A 22235-nucleotide genomic window follows, 5' to 3' on the forward strand; every position below is an offset into this window, starting at 1 on the left:
CTGTTTTAGTCTTTTGACTTATTCACTCTATATTTCCTCCTATGAATGTCTTAAAGTTTTCCAAATTCACTACTAGTGTAAAATGAGCAGAGTAACTACACTTGTCCTTGTTTTTTGTTGATATACGAGTATGTTTGGCAAGATTTACAACCTTTTATATTTTTTACTACAAACCTAACCAATTAAACATTTAAATTTGTTGAAAATAAGCATCATATAATGGAATACGTTTTAAACTTGGCAGAAAATAACCTTGACCTCTTCCAGTGCGAAGAAAAAGCTGAAATCAAATTACGTTGCTTAAGCGATTACTAATGAGCTGACATATAACAAAACCAGGTTATAGGTCAACAACTAGAAAGAAGCTGTGTAAGTTGTAGTCAGGGTGACATTACACAGAAGCGTAGCTGTAGTGTTTTTACACTTTATATAAAAAATTCAAACATCCAGAGCCGATTTTTAAGGAATAGATTTAATATTTCACAGTGGATTTGTCTGGGATATTGGTGTAGAGGTCAGCCTTTACATACGGGACTTGACAGAGAAGGACTGATTTATAGAAAGATCAGTAGGTAACACAACAGATTAAGGGATGTATGTATGGAAAACACTTTTTCACAATGGTGTGGAAATAAAGTCTGAAAAGGTAATTACCCTTTGAATTTCCAGTTGATATGATTCAAGTAAATCTAACCAGAAATGTCAGCTGTAAAAATACATTTCTTTAATAAAAACCTTTGTAATGGACCCTGGTGTAGGAGGGTTTTTTTTCTCTTTGAGTGGATGTGTCTCAAAAAAATTAACACTTTGACAGAGACAGAGCACACAAAAAAGTCCTGCAGGTCAACCTGATTAGTGTGACACAGACACAAGGAGGAGGAGGAGGAGGAGGAGGATGCAAGACAATGGAGACCAATTAGCAGAAACGAGAGCGAGCCGTCTAGACTGATGCTGACGCGTACCTGCTGATGACATCCAGCACCACTATGAAATCATCGTATTTGAAGTTAGACATGTCCGTTCCCAGAATGTACACCTTCACCTTTAACTGGACGTCCTGGAGACAGACACAGAGACATGGGTTGGGTCATTTGAAGGATGGGACCCTCGTAGGGGAATCAAGGCCTGAGTAAAAACAAATGAATTGAGAAGGAACCAAAACAAAAAAGGTAATGTCTGAGTGCCAACCTGCCAGATCCGCGTTAGTCCGTGCTCCAGCTTCTTCTTCACGTAGCTGCGGTCCACAGTTAACTCATCAGCCTCTGCTGCTGCATCGTCTACAGGCAAAATCAAAGAAAGCACCCAAAGTGTTTTTAAACCACAACAGAAAGGACAGGAGAAGAGAATATCTTATCAACTTGGTCCTCCAGCTGAAACTGTATCAGTAGCCAGTTAACTTAAAGCTGACATTAAAAAAAAATGCTAATGATTGTCTGATAACGGATGTAGAAAAAAGATTCCTCCAGCTCCAATAAATAGGAATATGAATGGGCCTATTTGATCAGTAAATTTCCCAGCTTATTAAAAGTCCTTCCCTGTCAGATGATGACTCAGCTGAGAAAAGCTGTCAGCATTGGTTGCCACTCAGCATCTAGAAGGCGTGAAGGTCACAAACTCCCAGCAGAGATGAAAGACTGACAGCAGCTCAGAGCCCAGTAGTACAAGCGCTGGATCACCTTTAAATATCGAGTCCTGCTCGCTGTCAGACATGATTCCTCCCCCGTCATCAGCTCGCTATCCTCTCTGGGTTGTCTCCATTGTTTTTTCGCTCCCTTACATAACCTGACATATTGTGCAGCGTTATAGCTTCATCAATACTTCTCTTTAGCTGAAAATTGCTTTGCCAAATCTCATGCTGCTTCCCCCTGTATAAAATGGATTTTTAGGAAAGCCAGCAGCAGTTAGCCTTGAATTCAACAAGGAGTCTGCTGTCAATCTTAAAGTAAGTGAAATTATAAGTGACACTACCATGCGGTTGGTTATACTCCATTTATAAGCAGACAAATTCCGTAATGGTAATAAAACTTTCAAAACTGAAAATAATTGGCGAAGTGTAATAACTATTCATTATGGTGGCGTAAAAAAAAAAGTGCTTCACTTTTAGATTTCTGGAGTTTTTGCTTTTTTGTTCCACATAAATGTTTCAGATCATTGAGCACACGTAAATAGTACGAAAGATAACCTGAGTAACCCGACTCTCCCTGTAGCTCTACGCTTCTCCAGGAGTGAATGCTGCTTGTCGGGACTTTGATGCAATCAATTGGTTCCCTTATATAGGAAATTTTTGACCAATCTGTATAATCTGATTGAATTTGACTTTGTACAGTGCCTTGAGATGATATGTTTCATGAATTGGCGCTATATAAATAAAACTGAATTGAACTGAATTAAATACAAAAAGCAGTTTACAAATGAGGATTTGAATCATTAAGGAAAAATGGTATCCAAAACAGTCAAATCCTATGTGCAAAAAGTAATTGTTACATAAGTAACATCAGTTATTATGGCCCTTTTCCATTAGTGCCATGTCAGCACTGTATGCCCCAGCTGTACTTGGTTAATAGGGTTTTACAATAATCATGGTTCTATGGTACCGGTCACGTTTTTTAGTACTTTCCTGGCAGGGATCAAGTCGAGTCAGGCTGAAAATGCAACGTCACAAGATTGTCGGTCACTGACGAGGTAGGGGGTGACATCACAAGTTGAGTCACTCGAGCGACTTCCTTACAAGACTCAGACACATAAAGACAATAACGTTGCTAGCAACCATCAATGCTAACTCTGTGCTCTGTTTCCACCTCTCTTAATCTGGACCTTCCAGGCTTCCTGCTTCTGCCCCTGCAGCATCGACACAGCCAAATGTAAAGTCTTTGTAGGATGTAAAAAACAAAAGAAGAGACATTTTTCAGGTGCACAAGAGAGTATTCTTAAATAATTCCCAACAGGACAGCCATCTGAAATATACGCAGTATGACTAATATCTTCAACCGTTAAATTGTTGTACACTGGACTTATTGTGTATATGACCACAAAGGCAAGCTAGCATTAGCTTACCCTCACATGTCATCTAGCTCGTAATCTTTGATATCACTCTGGCTTTCCACTCACTCCTGTGCGTAAACAATCCCCAGGAGGAAACAAGGCTTTATGGGGGACTTTTCTATGTTTTCATTGACATATATGGCTACGTCTCGCATAAATAAATTATATTTTCTTATGTAAATAGTCAACACTTATATGCATGCCATGCTATTCTGTTTACATACCTTGTTATGCACAGCTGGTACTTTGCAAAAGCTCCACATCTCATTGTGCCATTGGCAGAGAAAAGAGAATGGTTGTCCCTATTTCACTGCTTATTCCTACTAAAAAGAGCCTGGACTCGCTCGATCGCGCAATTTATCAGTCAATTGTTATCAATTTCATCTTTTAACTCATAAAACACTGCATAAAAAGCATTTTTTCTTAACCAGACACAAATAAATTCAGATATTGTTCCTTTAAATTTTACATCAGAGTGCTGCTCCTAAATTTTGTTTAAGGAGCAACTTTTGGGGGGCAAGATAACCTACAGTTCTTAATCTTCTTATAGAATAATAATATATTTTCATATTTTAAGAAAGACCTGTTCAAACATTAAAGTGAAAATAATATTTATACAGAACAGTACAAGTGCAAAATAAATTAAAGTTTCAAAATGTTTAAGATAACATGACTTTCAAGCTGTATTTAGGATCACTGGCGATACCAGTGTAAAAACAATCTACAGCAAAAACAACAAAAAAAATGTCTATTAATGCTTGTCTCTTGTTGTTTTGATGTTTTTGCCCCATCACTACCAGAAATGGCACTGAATATTTTCTTTCGTATCAGTATCAGATTTGAATATTTTGATGAGTTAACAAGCAGCATCAACTCTGGACTATTTTTTTAGCTTTTTTTCTGACATTATTCAGTTTACAGCATTATAAAAAATGCCCCACTCCTCCTGCATGATTGACCCTTAACATCATGTTTTAGCACATTTTTAAACTGCTTGTTTTAATAATTTCTTTTGAAAATTTCCACCACCTGACTTCAGTTCTGAGATTTTACGGATAATTATGTATTTGCCCCAGTAAGAAAGGACAAAATAACTTCAAGCAATGCAGGTAAATTTGGCTTTCCAACTCTGTTCTTTTGACTCTAATATCACTGGTCAAATTTCTAAAATGATTAATATAATACAGAGCTGCTGGAAACGAGTATGTCACCCATTAAAAAAATAAAGAGAACATAAGGGGTGAGAAGGCAACTTGACACATAAAGCTCCGGTTTAATGAGCAGACTAATGGCGCTGTATGATAGGGGCTGTGAGGAACACAGGGCAATAGAATTTGTGGAAGACGAATTGAAACCGAGTCAGTGAAAGCTGAGAAAACTGTTGCAATGAAATAGTTACTTGATTACCACACAGCTGGAATTACTTATTTACCTCTTTCAATGTGTGTGTGCCTCTGATTACTATGTTCTTGGTAAAGTTAGATGTACATAGTGTGAGTTCAGGCCATGTACAAAAATTAATACATTATTTTATTAAATAATGCTAACGTATGCTCTTTGAGGAAACTTTCTAGCCAGGTCATTTTATTTCTAAAACAAATAGATCATTGTCGTGTCAAAAAAGCTTTCAATCAAATAAGAATGCATTTATGTCTAACATATATGGTGAATGAATGAAAAGCAAATAGGTAAAATCAAGTTTAAATAAAATCATATAAACATGAAGCACAGCCTTTCTAAAAGGCTTCAGAATACACGTCTTTTTAACAGATTTAGAAACGTTTGAGGATGCCACCCTGTTACCGTCAGAGCCGTGTTCATTCTTTTGTGCCATGCATTCAACAAAGTCTCAGACATACTCCTCAGAGGCCCTGGTACATGTCCTCAAGACAGCATCACGAAGCTGCTCCAGATTTTTCAGCTGCACATCAATGATGTGAATCTCCTGTTCCACCACATCCCAAAGGTGCTGTATTGGATTATAATCCCATGAGACGACTGGTCATCCAAGGCATGAACATGTTCAGCAACAATCCTTAGATAGGTTTTGATGTTTAAATCATTAAGTTCAATTGGCACTCAGGGAACAAAGCATGGCAAAAAATGGCAATCTGAACGCTGCAGCTAAAATTAAGACTAATCAGACCACAATTCAATCTGTATGAAGTGTAGCCTTAAGTTTCCAGCTCCCAGGTCACAGGAGTAGCAGCAGGTGTGGCAAGATTTTACCTGCAGTTTATTCAGAGAGAGCGTTCTTCAGACATTGGCTCCAACAAGTAGCATTTGAGCTGTCGTTGTATTTTATCACCAGAAACCAGCGGTTCCCATTCTCTTCTTAGATCAACAAGGCAATGTTTGTCCACACAACTGCAGCTACCTGGATATTTTCTCTTTATCAGATGATTCTGTCTCAACCAGATGGATGGTTGCACACCACAATCCCAGGAGAGAAGCAGTTTCTGACATACTCCGAACAGCCGGTCTAGTACTAAGAACAATGTCATGTTCAGAGTCCCTTAAGTCCCCTTTGGTACTCATTCTGATCCATGGTTTGAAGTTGTCTCTAAATACATTGAGTGACTGGATGATTTGCTATTTATGTTGATAAAGAGATAAAGAATCAAACACCTATTAGATTGATCGGTGAGCATGTAGTGAATTTACTGGGGAAAAAAGCATGCCACCTGTAGTTTAATGTAAAGTGTTTGAATAAACTGACGCTAAGGGGCAATGTGCCTGTGTATTTTCTTTTTCAAACAATATGTCACGAGTTATAGAATCAGAGGTGGTCAAGTGAAGATGGACCGAACTCAGTCATATGGCTAATGGACACTTGGATGTTATGTCCTTTGAGGATCGTGAAAACAGGCAGAAAGTATGTGGGTCTTGACATTTTAAAACCAAATCTAATCAGGCATTTAGAGAACGGACAAAAACAAGACCAAGGCAAAGAGAGACATCACAGAAAACGAGGCTCAAAGGACTAACTGTCAGGCTCCGAGTGTCAGACTTAGCATGAAGCCCCAAGGACCCCACTGTCCATCTAGCAGCATGGTTTTTGATATTAGTGCAGTATAGTAGCTGATAGTTTTTTCTCACTGCCTATTTAATAATGGCGCTGAAGAGCAGTTTTATAGATATTTAAAAGATCCAGGACCTCGTCTATTAAACGATGTCATTGTCATCAAAACACAATGTTCAAGAAGTACATCAAAGCCTCTTCAATAAATCTTTACATAAAAACACCCCCCACCAAATTCATTCATAGACCCCCACAAGCAAAGAGAAAAAGGTGAGAACCACTACAAAACCTAAGCTGAGGTCACCTCTGCACTGAAGTCATAGGTGACAGCCAATCAAACACAGAGATGATAGATGTGACTGGTGAAAGTTAATTTAGAATGTGTCCTTTTCCCTCCAAGGAGGATGGCATCTAATGAATATTGAGAGAAAGAAAGGAAGTCACCGCCCGCTCAGAGTGCATCGTCTGTCCTCATGTTCTCATGCATCATTTTATGTGCAGTGTGTGACAGAAAAAAGCTTTTAGATTTCTTAGAATGTTGGATATAGTGGTTCTATATGACATTATATAAGCAACAATAACATATTTGGTGAAATAAGTGCACTCGGATGTAGTCTGTCAGGAAGAAAATTGCAACACTTCATTAACAGCATCAGCTTCTCACAAAGGCTGCTGCTCAAATATGCAGTATTTAATAAAAGATCTTATGGAGGATTCAGATCATGCTGAGTCCTGATGCTCTGTGCATTCATTCTGCTGGCATTGGTGAACAATCGGTGCATTCTCTTTGGACTCGTCAAATTTGACAAGAGACATACCTTAAACTTGGTCTTCCAGCTGAGAGATTTGGAGGTCACTGTGCAGACCAGGTTCAGTTTTAAATATGGCTACTGTGCATCTAAACTGCAGAGACCGTTGCAGGAATAAAGTCTCAGACCAGCGGCACTGACACTGTTCCCATACTATTTTAATGCCTAAAATGCTGAAAAATACATTGCAAATGCCCCATACTGTTAATAAAATGTAACGGCACAAAAATAAAAAATCCCATTGATATTCCAACTCAAACGCATTCAGCTTCAGTGATCCATCACTTCAAGATCCAAGATCAAAACTGAATGCAGTGTACAGCTGGAGTATAAGTATGGCAATTTGTTCTTACTCAAAATAAACAGAATTTCAAACAGCGTTTTTTTTTTATTGTCTTGTGCCTTCAACTTCCTGCACATGATCCATGAATAAAAATAGTAAAATGTTTTTTAATGCAAGTGATTAGATTTATGTTATACGTTTTATTCAACTTTTCAAGCAATATGAAACCTTTGATCTAAACTGAAACGACATGCAAAATATATATTAAGGAACAAAAGTTTTGCAAATATAAAACAGCCAGAATGAAGCAAAACAAACTCCTCAGTTATGGCATCACCATTCATCATATAATATTAACAGAACACACACAAAGTTCTGCTCCAGGGAAACCAGCCAAAAAGCACCAAGCTGGCTTTCAAATCCAGCAACAATGTCCCAAACAGTTAAACCCACCAAACCATTGTGATCTTATCTCTTTATGGTTACATTTTTTAAGCTTCTCTGATATGGAATTTCTCACAGTTGTGCCTTTAATTGCTTTGCTGTTCTGCATTTTTCAATTAAAGTTTGCACGTAATATTTACCTCTGTGTGATATTATTTATACGACACAAAAATCCACAGAAACACCTGATTTGTGAATAAGCAGTTCCTCCAAATTTTATGGATGGTTGTAGCTTAAGCAAGGTGCCAAAAAACTTGCAAACCACGTGGGTGCAGTTTTCCTGAACCCCCATCCAGCCACTAATTTGAGTGAAATATGTGTGTATCTTATAGCTTTGGTGTATAAAAACCAATCAAAATGCAGTACTTTGTCTTAGTTTGTAGGACTGGAGGAAGAAAAGCTGAGCCGTCCTAAAAGCAGTGGGACGTATGGTCACAGTTCTGCTACTGTGAGTTGATTTTTTTCCCCCACAGCTGAATGTATAGGTAGTCTATTTCTGTGAGGATTTGTAAAACAAAAATGTATTTTAAGAGACTGCGGACCTGTCAAGGATGTACCCTGCCTCTCGCCCCATGACCACTGTAGATAGGGGCCAGCCCAGCCGCAACCCTGCACGGATAAGCGGGTAAAGATAATATATGGATGGCTTTTAAGCGTAGAGAGGGCAGAAGCTATTGTGGCTTATGTGGCTCTCCAAACAGTTAGAGGCTGTAATCAAGCTTTCACACAGCGCTAGGAACCTTGCTGTGAGAGCTCGGAGAATCAAAACTGGGGCTGCGCAGTACGTGGCAAACATAATGCAATATCAGCGTGTGCAACTTAGTGTAGAAAAGGACTGTTTGGAATGCAATAAGTCGTTTCTAATATGTGTTATGGATTTACACTCTGCATATCAATGTCCCTATTCAGCCTGTTGCACGGAGTCTCACTGCAGCAGATGTCCGCCAGATCCCATGGATGACGGTGCCCAAAATGCTAAAGGCATTATAGAGTGATGGAGTCACACACAAAAAAATGACAGGAGGGGAGAAAATAGATTTATCACAACTGATATTGTCATCATCGTATTACCAATATTCGTGCAGCCCACGTCAATAGCTGACAGGTTAGAAGCCCAGAGAACTTTTTCAATTAGCATGAATTACAAAGGGGAGCACTCCTACCTTGTGAGGGTGCGGCCTTCTGTTTGTCATGCTCTTCATGCCACTGCATTGTGCGGTGGTAGCTCAGCATCACCTCCCACAGAGCCTTGCAGAGATCCGTCAGGCAGGGAATGTAGCTGTCGAGGGTGATGTGCTGCCAAAAAAAGAAGCGCAAAAAAAACAAAAAACCCGATCAAACACCGTCTTTTCTGGGAACTGCTCTCTTCTCAGATGGGTTATAAATACTTTAGTTTCAACAGGGAAATAAAAATAAATTCAGGGATACGTTTAGGGTGACCTGGAAGTTCTCTCTCATTTTTTTTTTTCCAAGGATGTCTACAACTGTGACATGCAAAAACTGCAATCAAGAGATGGTCCATAACTGTTCCGACAGAGATGAACGACCAAATGCTAAAACAGAGAAGTTTTGTGACTTGGGAGAGCAACTCTTCCATAAATTTCTAGAAAGATTGAGGGGAAGGGCTCTTATTTTATGAACTGACTTACAAGCAGCTTTCGCCTTGCTTCTCACTGACAAGCGAAAAAAAACCCAGCTTTACTCTCACATTATTTTCCACACCTATCTGAAGGCGTGTGGATTTAACAGCAACACAACAAAGAGCCTCATCTGCTGTGTTCTATGTGTTGTTTGATTTCCACAGTGAGCTGCTGTAACCTGACACTCCACATCTTCGGCAGGCAACCGCCTCAGAAATGGTCAAGACCAAACCAACCACTCGTTCGTCTAAACCTACTAAACCCGTCTAAGGTAATATTCGTCTTTTCAACCTTGTACAGAACGTCTGAGTGTGCTAAATATCAGGGTGGTGGCAAAGAGGCTTTCCAACCTCAAAGACGTGGAGCTCATCACCAAGAGTGAATTATTGAAACAAGTGGAGACATTCAAAAATGCCAGTGAGCAAAAATAAGCAATTACAGCTTGATGACGTTTTTCAATCAAACGTAAATAACATTTACTTTCAAGCTGATGATCCCCACTGCAAGACAACAACAGACATTATTTACTATTCTGAAAAATAGTTGTAAATAGTTTACAATTTTTTTTGTTTCCATTTTATAAACTTGTAAATAATAAAGCATTTTGTTAATTGAATCTGTCTAAAGAGCACCCTGGCTTGTGGGGTCTTCATCCAGACAGGTGTTATTGTGATTTTAGAAGTACTCTGCATTAAATATTAAGAAAAGCCTGTCTGCACCCTGATTTCTTCTACCTCAAAGTTGCACATCTGGCTCTAGACGTTTCCTTCATTGCTTGACATTCCTCAGGGAGGATATGTAATCAGAGAGAGGCCAAACTTTTTAGAAATGGATTGAAATATTTTCCAGCCTCACCAGGAAAAACCAAAGATGAGAGCATAACAGGCAGCTACTGGAGGTCCAAATACTTTATACATGCACAGATGCACATACTGGATCATTTTCTCAGGATCAATAAAATCTTAGACACTTTAAATTGTGTTCACATTGCCAAATTTTAAATTAGAATTACAAAATAATTCTTCGAACTAGCAGACCAAAACAACTTTTCGCTAGGATTGAAGGGATAGAAATAAGCCTTTTGTGTTGTATAAAAAAGCCTTTAGTATCCATTTAAAAAAAGGATAATTAAATACAATTCAAGGTGGTTATCGTGCCAGAAACACGGCTAACCTAAACTTATCTTATTATAGTCATTATAGTAACTAAAATGCAAGAGATGAACCAGACTACAAATAGAATAGAATAGAATACCTGTATTGTTTTTGCATTGTTCAAGTGTAGAGCACAGCAATATTTATTTAAATAGCTCTGTTATTTAACAATAACTTAGCTAATTAAAAAAAGAACAAAAACAGTAAAACAATATGGAGCAGTTTTAGAAGCAATAAAACAGTTTAGTAGCAATAACCTTTTTTGTATAACAGCAAAAACAATTTAATTAAAGCCTAAAAATGAGAAGAGAAACTCAATCATTTGAAAACACTCCGTAACAATGTAAAACAACAGTAGGTGGGGTGAATTGGGAGCAGGATTGTGCTTCTTTTTTTTCTTTTTTGCAAAGATGAAATGATCAAATGTGAACACATTTGCAGCATAGCCATCATATCATACATGTGCAAAGCAGGTTTTTGGCTCAGAACAGCCACCCCTCTGAGGGAAAAAGCAATTTTTCAATAATATGACATTTTCACCAACATGCCGGATTCTGAATCTTTGGTCCAAAAGTCTGCACAGATCCATGTCCTGACTAACAATTTGATCCAATTAGGACAACTTCACCGCTAACAATAGTAACCGCTGGCACAGTTCAAGGCTGCACCATCAGCAGGCAGAGACCTGCCAACATGTTCACAAACAAATTAATCACAGATAGATGAAACCCTACAGTTGCAGAGTAGCCAGGGTGTGCAAACGTAGTAACCACAATAACAACACAGTTGCACACTGTAAAAGTATTAATGATTTATACTCCAAAAATTTAGTTTTTTTTCCCCCAGAGACTATGGTTGACAGACCAACATCAGACAATTTCTAAAAACAATACACTGGTAGAACCGCATCTGAAGTGGATTAATGACTGGAAACAGTCAGAGAAACCCTGTACAGGATTACATTTATCACAGATTCCTAAAAGAATGATCAGCATGGCTCACATTTATCAGCAATGCTTAAAAGGACATTTCAAAGTAAAACCGCATGCTAAAAAAAACAATAGCATGAGCAAATTGTTTACATTAATGATACTTTTTTTAAGATTGTGAATTTTTTTTATATTACCAGGTTGCTTGTTGTACCTAAAATATATATTCTATGAGAAGAAATTAAGCTAATTTAGTGAAACATGAATTTCAGTCATGTCTATGACGTATATGCTGCCACTACTAATGCTGCATCCAGTGTTTCCCCTAATATTCTGTAAGGGGGGCGCCCCGCCCAGCCAACAAAATCGCCCCCCCACCCCATAGAAGGTCACAACATGTAAATTATTAAATGTCTGTAAATAGCGCCAGATCATATCCTAAGCTATTTCTGTCTCTAGGCTCCTACAAGGAGGACACAAGTCCGCAGACAGATATGCACAGAGCTCAATTTAATGAGCGCTTATGCAGCGACATGCTAATAACCGCTCGGCGTGAAGAAGACTTCTCCGTTTTCTATGTGACTCACAAACACCTGTGGCGTCACACCCCGAGTTATGTGGCATTGCATCATACTATTATTTTAACTATATAACGTTATATTATTCAATGGCTTGGTAATTAACTTGTACGGTGGTTTACAGGCAAAGTTTAATATCTTTCCTTATCCATTTCATCGTTTATCATTTGATGTTTCAAACCTCAATTTATTGAAAAAGTTGCAAATTTTTGCACATTTAGCAGCAGCTCTTCTCAGAGCTTTCCTCTTTAATTCTAGATTTCTCCATCGTGCCGCCCTTGCTCTTCCTACTCTCCATCTTTCAGACACCATTGACCGAGTAGCCTACACTCATGTGTTAAATCATGGTGGGTCAAACAAAGAAAAGAGCTGCCATAGTGTCATAACTGAACAGTGGCCCAAAATAATAAATACATTTTTTTTTTTTAAAAGAGAGAGATGGTGAGAGAGAGACAAGCCCCAGCAGCCCAAATATCATCCGGCCCACCAGGAATTGTCCCGGTCCTCTTGATTAGCCACTCCAGGCCTGTATCCAGATGTTAGGATTTGGTTATTATCAGTAACAATTGTAACAATGTAACTCCATAGAATGTTTTAGATACATAAGAAGCATATTACAAATCAGAGCAATTCCCAAACTGTGTTCACTTATATTTGTCAGAGATGTTACCTTGGAAAAGTTGAAATAATACTAAATCTTGCGCCATACTCCTAAATGATGAACACCAGCTTTTGAGTGGGTTTATGCCTCTCCCGTTGCGCCCTCCCCTAGAATTATGATGTGACTTTGAACAGTATTTATTAGATCATTTTGTTGGCTAGTAAAAAACAAAAACTTGGGAACGTCCTCCGATGGCACAAGGATGGTGAGCCCGACCCTTATAGTCCTCATGGTGCATGACCCATGTTCGATTACGGCCTGAGGTCCTTTACCGCATGTCTTCCCCCTCTCTCAAACCTCCTTTCCTGTCAGCCTATTTTGAAAAAAAATGAGCCACTAGTGCCATAAAAAAACATAGAAAAAGAAATAATAGAAAACATACATGTAGCTTGACTCTCGCGGTGGTTGAGAAACAACGGGCTAACGATACATTTCTATGAAGCTAGCAAAATTATCATAATAATTTGTATGTACAATCATGAAAGATCAGGGACCACAAGTGCTTAACTGCCACTAGCCGATTAAAACAGTCGAGAAGGTAAAATTGCAAACATCCATTGAAAAGCTTTGAGTCAGACCAGACAAAACCAACACACACACCGACGTTCTGTGTCCTCCATCGGCTAGCAATATCACCGGAGTGTGTTGCCAAGGCGCTGGGGTGACAGGTGATTCAGTGTGTGGGCTGAGATCTTCTGCTCAGTGAGCCTTAATGAGAAGAAGTAACCTGAGCTACACCCACACAGAAGCGCTCTGCTGTTCTTTTTGTGTGTCAGTACACCTGTGTCTGTGTCTAAGTGCTGAAAGGCCCGACTGACTTAGACTGGGCTATATTAACTGGACTGAACTGGACTGAAGACGGTGACTGCACCCATAACTGTGAACATAGTTAAAGATGCTTTTCCAATAGCAGCATCCAGTACCTGAACAACTTCAGGTTGTTTTTTTTTTCTTTAAGAAGCTTCGTCATTCTGTTGCTGTTTCACTGACACCTACAGAGGAGGGCAAACTGAGTCAACAAACATACGTCACCACTGCTGTGCTGAGGTGAGAAAATAACTTTTTTAAAACACATTTAAAAGTACAACAATAATGAATGCAGGCAGGGAGTTTTATATGTATGAAATCCAATAATGCAATCCATGACACTGGAAATGTTTTTCAGCACATCACTGTTTTTTTTGTTTTTTTATTACAATGATAGTTCTCTTCACTATTGTGCATTGATTAATGTAAAAACAAACTTTTAAAAAACATAAAGGAAATGTTTAATGTTGTCAATTTTTTATTTTTTTTATTTCTTTTAGAATTGCAGTAACTACATCTATTGGTGCTCCTGCTAAGAAATAAAAATAAAAATGTATCTGGTAAAGTATAAGAATCACACACTAAAAATGGGATAAAATTAAGACTAAACAATCCACGCTAATTCCTTTGATGTAGAGATTAATTCCACAATAATTAGTAGATAAACAAAATCAGTGGTTTATTTATTGGGAACTGTAATAATCCCGCCTTTTATCTGCGGAAACAATCTTAGGCTACGTTCTCAGTGTAGGGACTCGTATCCAACCCATATCAGTCTTTTTCATGGCAGTGTGAACGGCCAAATTCAGATTTTTTCACTCCCAAAAGAATCCAATTTGTTCCATTTCCATATGTGGTACTAATTTGGATAGTCTGCGGTCTGTTTTCATTCGTCCTTCACTTCACTCTCCAGTCTCACTACACACTCACACTCAATAGTAGCAGTTAGCTCTCCATAAAAGACCATTAATAGCTGTGCTGCTTTCTTCTTACCTTATTTCGTCTTGCTATGATGTGGTCTTAATATTGTCGGCTCCCATTGTGCAACAGCTTTCTAATACTAGCAAGGAGAGATGCCGGTATCCGCGTTTTCAATTTTTTTTCTAGAGTTTTTTTTTTTTTTTTTTTTTACAAAACTTTATCGAACACTTCTAGAAACAAATACATTCACCATTAGTTCCATAAACAGTGCACTGCTCTGTGACGTCTCCTTTTGTTATCCTCGCAAGCGGGTCACTTTGCAGTCTAGAATCATGCAGACAGAAGTCGACGACCGCATTTAATAGCAGTAAGAACAGCCATCTCAAAAAATCCGATTTCAGCAAAAAGTCGGGATTGAGCATCAAGACCTGCAACATAAACATAGCCTAAGTCACTTGTTCTTAATTTATTTGCAGATGTTGAATTACAAAGAATAGAGTTACAAAATAAATCCTATCAGTAGTGTCATACATGATTATTTGAACATTTGGTAAAAGAAAAAATAAGATAATCCTTGAAAAAATTACCTTTAAAGTCATCCGTTCCCACTACAGGCAAATGAGGGCCAAACCTGACTCTCCTGGGGTAAAGTGACCAGGCCAGACTTTTTAGAACAAGTGTGAACAGTCAGATTTGACTCAAATTGGATCTTTTCAAGTCAGATTTGAGCCACTTCCATATGTGGTCCTGAATCAGACTAGTATCTGATCTGTTTGAATGTGACTCCAGTGGGAACAATCGAGGTGGATTTGATAGGACTTTTAATGTCACTTTCCATCAAGGTTTCTTACAACTTTGCACCGGCGGGAAGTGATAGCAGTTAGCAAGATTGACGACAGCTGCGACAGCACTGCACAGAGGAGTGAAGATGTCAGCCCTCATCAATACATAGAATGACACCTCTACTCAAGAAAAATGGGAAGGACCTGTGCTGAATTGGCAGCCACAGCTCCACAAAATACCAGAATACAGATTTTCACTCTGTTTTTATTTGTGTGTTTTCTCCACAGCGCCTGCAGACACATTAAATAGGTTCTGTTGGACAGACACTTTACGAAAGCAAAAATTACCTAATGCTTCAACGTTTCCTGGTCCAGAGACTGCTGTGTGTGACATCTTTGTTATTATTGGAATTACTGCAAAGTCTATTAAAAAGATTGGCTGGGTTGCCTTAGATAGAAAACTTTTTACCAATCTGAATAATGATAAAAATTACTTTTATTGCACGATTTTGCAACTACTATCAGACTGAAATGCATGTAATTGATTAGGAATGGATTAGTTATGTCTTTCTGTATTTTAAATGGATTTTTATTTTTATTTTTACATGACTCGAGATGGCATACATTACATGGCAAAAAAAATTCCCCACAAGGATTTAACTAAACAAATAGATACGAGCTACCTATGGGATAATTAATGCATGGGTGCTCATCTTTCAGCTGTGAAAGAGTTATTTAACCCCAACTTATGCAATTAGTAGCTTCTGATTTGGTAAACAACCAAGTAGAAAGACACACCCTGTGGTCGTGGAACAGGTGGCATGCATCAAAAATAGAAAACATTTAAGGAGATTGGAGAAACCACTAAGATTGGGTTGAGAACTATGCAAAGCACTAAAAACTGCAAGGATGGTGGGGACGCATCGTCTTCGAAGAACAAATGCGGTCGAAAAAAAATCCTGAATGATATTGATCGCCAATCATTTGAACTCAGGTGTATGCCGTAAGAAAACCACTAATCAGTACGGCCGATCAGACAAAAAGGCTAATGTTTTTAGGGAGCATAAGTATTGGACCCTAGAGTACTAGAATGAGGTCATTTGGTCTGATGAGTCCAGATTTACCCTGTTCCAGAGTGATGGGCGCATCAGGGTAAGAAGAGACTCAGGTGAAGTGATGCATCCATCATGCCTCGTGCCAACTGTACAAGCCTGTTGGGGCAGTGCTATGATCTGGTGTTGCTGCAGTTGGTCAGGTCTAAGTTCAACAACATTATGTGTCCAAAGAATGAGGGCAACAGACTGCCTGAATTTACTGAATGACCTGGTTATTCCATTAAGGTATTTTTTTTCTTCCTTAATAGCACAGGCATATTCCAAGATGACAATGCCAGGATTCATCAGACAAAATTTTTAAACATGGATCGGCCACCACAGAGTTGTGAGCTAAACCCCATTGAAAATTGTTGGTATCTGCTGGAGAAGGCACATTGGGTACTCTTCCCATCACTAGTACAAGATATTGGTTTAAAATGAATGCAACACAGGATGGAAATAAATCTTGTGAAGTTGCAGAAGCTTATTGAAATAATGGGACAGAGAATGTGTGCTGTAATAAAAGCCAATCCAACAAAATATTAATAAAAAAATTTTGGGGGGGAGGGTGTTAACATCTTTTACCCAGCCAGTATATTTTGGTGAATCTGTGCTCTGTAAGTAAATTGAACTGAACTAAGAAATTAGTGGAGGTTGCTCTATATTTTCCAGTACTGTGCAGTAGGACTGTGGTTCATTAGTTGTAGCTTTGTGGTGGTTGTTTGAAGGGACTAAAAGTCATACTGCTTAAATATAATTAGCTTTCACACCTTCCACTGTGAGATTTTGATTTTGAGTAATGAACTACACTAAATGCAGGAAATGACCAGTTAATCAAAATCTTTGTTTAATAGAAAATATTAAAAAAAATGCTTGATAAACAGCATCAGTCTAAATATGTGTATTTTACAACAATTTTAATAAAGTAAAAACTTATGTTTCACCTGAACTTGCAGCCTCATAAAGCGCTGCATATATTGGGACCCAAAAAGACAGAAAGTTTTGTCAATACAGCAAAAACACACCATGGGGTTAATCACTATGATTTCCCAGTCACTGAAACTTCACTAGAGCTTATAGCCAAACTTCTACACCCACCTCAGACATTTTTGTAAAAGTCTCCTATTTGCATCAAAAAAAAAAGAATGCTAGACCAGGGAATGGATAAGAAGTGAAACTATCTTTTAATGAGATGTTGTAAAATTAATAAGACCCTTTCACAATCAGACCTGACCTTTGCCGATGCTCCCATTTCCCCTGAATTTTTAAAGAGCATAACTTAGCGGCAGGTTCAGGGGGGCTGGAACACTTTCCTAAGCTTTATTTGTCTAGGGAAAACGCTCAGAAGTTTGTTCTTTTCAGCAAACAAAGTTTTCTCATCCCGGTCCAGCTGCACAGGGGACAGTGTGACTTCAATGTCCTGCTGAATGGAAAATAACCATCCGTGCTGTGTTTTAAAAAAAGAAAACTCACACTTAGACAGATATCATAACCAGCGCCTTGCAAATGCATTCATCCCTACCTGGTTATAATTTAATTGTAGAATACATGCACCTGTTCTGTCAAAGCCTCAGAGATTTGTTAGAGGACATTAAAGAACATATAGCAACATGAAGACCAACAAACACACCAGAGGGGTCGGAAATACATTTGTAAAAAAAAGTTTAAGGCACAAGCTTTCAAGATACCATGGAGTACAGTTCAATCCAGCATCTGAAGATGTAAACAGTAAAGCAATATAGAATAGCAGAAATGAGGAGGGTCTTAACAGCCAAGCAGCCAAGAGGCTCATAGTAACTCTGGAGGGGCTGCAAAGATCCACAGCTCGAATGGAGGATGTGTTGACTGTGCAACTACTGGGTTTAGTGACTTTTATGGAAGATTGGGGGAAAAAAGAAGCCATTATTGAAATTAAACAATAAGAAGTTCTTTCAGTTTGTCGGGACACAAAAAAATGAAAGATAGTGATGTGGTCAGATAAGACCAAAACTGAACTTTTTCACCTATGTTTAAAACAATAAGACAGAATTATTGGACATAAACATATCATCCCCACTGTAAAGCATGGTGGTGGCAGCATCATAGTGTGGGGATACTAGCCTTCATCAGGGACAGGAAGATGGGCCTGAGGTGATGGGAAAGAGGATGGAGTTAAATGCAGGGCAATCCTGAAAGAAAACCTCTTAGATACTGAGATAGAGGTTCCCTATTCAGCTCAACAATGACCGTAAGGGTAAAAGCAGAGCTACAGCAGAATGGTTTTAGATCAAAGCAGATCTCTATGTTTGAATTGGCCCAGTCAAAATAAAGAACTGAGTCTCAGCGGTAAGGTTTGAGGCTCTCACTGACGATATTTGGTGGCATAAAATATCAGTTTCCAGGTACACAACGTTGACAGCGGCATAGCACAAACACTGGCAGTTGTAATTGCAGAGGAAGGTATGACACTTTTAAGCTGGGCAGATGGGGCCTCAAGAAAAATTATCTACCACGAAACGTCAAAGCAAGAAAATATCCTAAAAACCTTGCCGCACAAAGGCTCACAATTCTCCTACTGGCAGAGATGAAGTGTGTGTGGGTGTTCACATGTGTCTTTATTCAAGTGTGTGAGAATGTACTGCCCCTTTAGCATCGCATAGCTGGGACAGTAACAGAACATCCTCGCAGTCTGAACACAGTGAGCTTAAATCCACAGTGTGCGTTTGTGGTGTCAGAAAAATCCGCCTGGCAACACGCTGTGTGAGAGGAAATCTGTCAAACACAAGTGAAGACAAAGATGTGTCTGTAACCATGGCACAGTCTCATCATTCAGACCCTCAACTACTTTCAGGGGCCGTTAGAGAGGCACAAGCAAAGAAATGGAATTAAAGGGAATACTACAACTTGAAGTTGGAATACAGAGCACACAAAATACCCTGCAAACAAGATTGCAAAAGTGAATGTGAAAAATTAGCAAAACAAAAAAAACACAACTGGCTGAAAGATCCAGTAGAAGACTGGACCGTGGAGCGCTTGATAAATGCCAAGGAAAGTCCCTCTAAGGCCAGGACAGGAAAACGCTAAAAAAAAAAGAGGAACAGATGATGGGTGACATCAAAGAGAGGTAACACAAAGGTAAGAGGTAAAGGACAGGCCATTCCTGACATGAGCACAGCTGGCAACACCCCCCCCCCCCCCCCTGCCCCCCAGCAAATGTTGTGCTCTCAAACTGCAACGGCAACTGGACCGAAGAATACAGTACCATAAGGATGAGATAACATTCACCTCCCCGTATTTCCCTCCCTTCTGTTGGTTGGATTAAAACACAGCCTTGGGGGAGGTGGCTCTGTCTCGACAAGTTAGTGATACATTGGCCAAGTTCTGGCTTACTGAGCATGCAAATAAGATTTGCTTGGAATTTGGGGGTGGAGGGGTAGAAAAAGACAAAGGGCGAGCTGAGATGTGTGGGCCTGACAAAGGGTGCTACTGCGGCAATGCATTCTGTTCTGTATCGTGAGCGAGATTAATTATCTTGTGAGGAGCTACAATGCGCCATGCACTCAATCATTTGCTCAACGCTCTCATCCTTCATTTCACCCTCCGAGGGAACTGTGAAGGATTCCCTCGTCATGAAATGAGGCAAATTTACATTTGGCTGTACAGTAAAACAAATGTGAAGGAGGGGTTGCGAAGTGTGAGAAAACATGAATTTGGTGTCTGCTTGTGCATGCGCTAAACAATACATCATGGTAATTTAGCTTTGTAGGTCATACAGTACTCACACGGTCCTGTCCTTACCGTGCAGAGGTCCTTATACTGCATCTTTTGGAACTTGGTGTCGGCGTTGCCGGCACACAGCTCGACGTATCCCAGTACGACCTGGAACACTGTGTTGTGGATGGCCTGGGTGAAATGCATGTGCAGCTGATCCATCGCAGTCTACAAAGAGAGGTAAAAAGATTGGTAAGACGGCAGCACTGGCAAGGATCAGATTGCCCGCAGAAACTGCTGTTTCCAAACTGACATTAAACCGGTTTATGATGCTGCTGCCTTTAGGGGGGAAGTCTCAGAAAATGTGTAGCCATTAGTATTGGTATAGGGCATTTGCTTTTTGTGTTGGGGCTTTGTATCAGTTTTAGCTCCAACCTTGTCCTAGAAAAGGGAGGGACTGAAACAACATAGTATGATAAAAAATAAGTTTTAAGACTTACCCAGTGCATTTTAATTAGATAAATAAATCAGATGGAAATAGTTAATCCATGCTAGTATAATAGTTATCAAAAATACTTGAAAACAGATAAAACTTAAAAAAGAAACCTGCTTAAAACAGATTTGTTGGGTTGGATTGGTTTCTTGTTAGATTGTACTGGTTGGGTAGTTGTTTAGTTAGGTTGGACTACTTGGCTGGTTGTTGGGTTGGGTGGATGTGGATGCTGGTTTGGCTAGCTAGCAAACTGACTAATTCACTGGTTGGTCTGTGGAAGCATCATATCGGATAACAAACGTGACTAAATTTTTTTTTTTTACTTTAATGCAGTGTGACGTGTCTTTTTATTATGCTTTCTTTTTATGTTAGAACAAAACTTCTCTAAAAACTGGAGACTGGTATTTTTTTTGTCAGAGGGGATCAAATACTTATTGTCCACGGTTTAACAAAGCTACCTTCCTTATACAGGATTAAGCAGTAATCAATATAACCAAGTGGAATATTTGATTTGTAGCATCAAATCCCTCACAAAAAAAACTTTACTTAAAAGTAATTTGTAATTTTTTATATGCATATAATCAATGTATTTCTTAGCAAGATGTCTCTATTTCTTTGCATCTTTGGATGAAAAGGCTAACAAGTAAAAAAAAAAACTAATTTACTATACATACGTCAAAGTTTCTTGTGTAACTTTTCCCTGATTAAAGTGGAAATTTACAAGACAGTATTTACCTGTGCTGATCTCTTACATTAGGGTAAACATCCAGGTTATGTTACACCCCAAGTTAATAACATGATAATGATAATTAACCCACCTTCACGCAGAGAAACCCGTTATCCTTGACGGTACCCCAGAGAACCATGGATTTCTTTGCAGGTCAAGTTCATAGCCATTGTAAGCTCGGGAAATGCTTTACTTGGGCTTTATTTTTCACATTATTGCCTTTCACAGAAAATTGCTTAAGCTCCATCAATAATTAAGCTTTTTAGTCTTCAAGTAAATAGAAAAGTTTCAAACAGTTCCACTATCCTGATGTGCCACATCGTGCCCAGTCAGAGTTCCATTGTGTCCGATTTTAATTTAAAGTGAAGTAATATCTGCAGCGAGGTACCATTTTGCATCATCCCACCTCCCGTCCTTTCAATCTCAACTATCTCATCTTTGAACCCTCCAGAAACGAGAACACCGGCGATTCGAGGGGACGCCGGAGCAGTGCTGAGTGATGCCCTCGGTTAACGGGCGCTGCAGTGTAATTAGATTTTCTTACTGTCAGGGCTTGACCACAAACTGCGACCCACAGTCCATTGTGACTCCCTGCTGACGTAAAGTAATTCAAGCATTTCTTTCCCTCTTTCTAAAGGGACTTTCACCTCATCAGACCTCAAAACACACTGAAAATCACATGAAAAGAAGGGACAGAAGAGGAAGGAATATGGCACCCTTAATAACAATAACCCTAATCTCCCGTGTCCATTTTGCAAAATATGATCAAAACAAACAGCTTAACCAAAATCATTCTTCTGAATCTTCATAATAATAAACATACCAAATCTTAGGTGGTTTGTCAAGCTGGAACATTGCAACCGATTATCCAATCGGAAGGTATTAAATCAAGGTGAGCATTGTACACATAAACGAACAACTCTAACCCGATGTAGTAAAATGTAGCAGCTACATCTCGACTAACAAAATCAGCAGATGATGTTAAGGTGTAGTAAAGCAATCAAAAACACTAAACACTTCAGCATAATGGGAACACGCAACCAACAAAGACCTCTTTAGGGCCTATTGTGTCTGAAAAGGCTCGTTGTCCCAGCAACAAATAAAACATTAGTTCTCAACAACCCTCAGTGACGCAGCAGCCACCTCAAGGATGGCTGTT

General features: G+C 39.0%; 1 protein-coding gene across 1 annotated transcript in view; it reads right to left on the reverse strand.

Annotated features, from left to right (window-relative positions):
- The window catches only part of LOC118565426 (syndetin-like), an 82503-nt gene that overhangs the window by 3488 nt on the left and 56780 nt on the right, over nucleotides 1-22235 (reverse strand). Inside the window, exons 12-15 of the mRNA XM_036145865.1 lie at nucleotides 19944-20084; nucleotides 8764-8896; nucleotides 1189-1277; nucleotides 963-1057 (exon numbers count right to left, since the gene is read on the reverse strand). Of these exons, the coding sequence (XP_036001758.1) occupies nucleotides 963-1057; nucleotides 1189-1277; nucleotides 8764-8896; nucleotides 19944-20084 (458 nt within the window). The remainder of the gene's footprint in view (nucleotides 1-962; nucleotides 1058-1188; nucleotides 1278-8763; nucleotides 8897-19943; nucleotides 20085-22235) is intronic.

This window comes from Fundulus heteroclitus, chromosome 13, assembly GCF_011125445.2.
Source record: "Fundulus heteroclitus isolate FHET01 chromosome 13, MU-UCD_Fhet_4.1, whole genome shotgun sequence".
Classification (NCBI taxonomy): Eukaryota; Metazoa; Chordata; class Actinopteri; order Cyprinodontiformes; family Fundulidae; genus Fundulus; species Fundulus heteroclitus.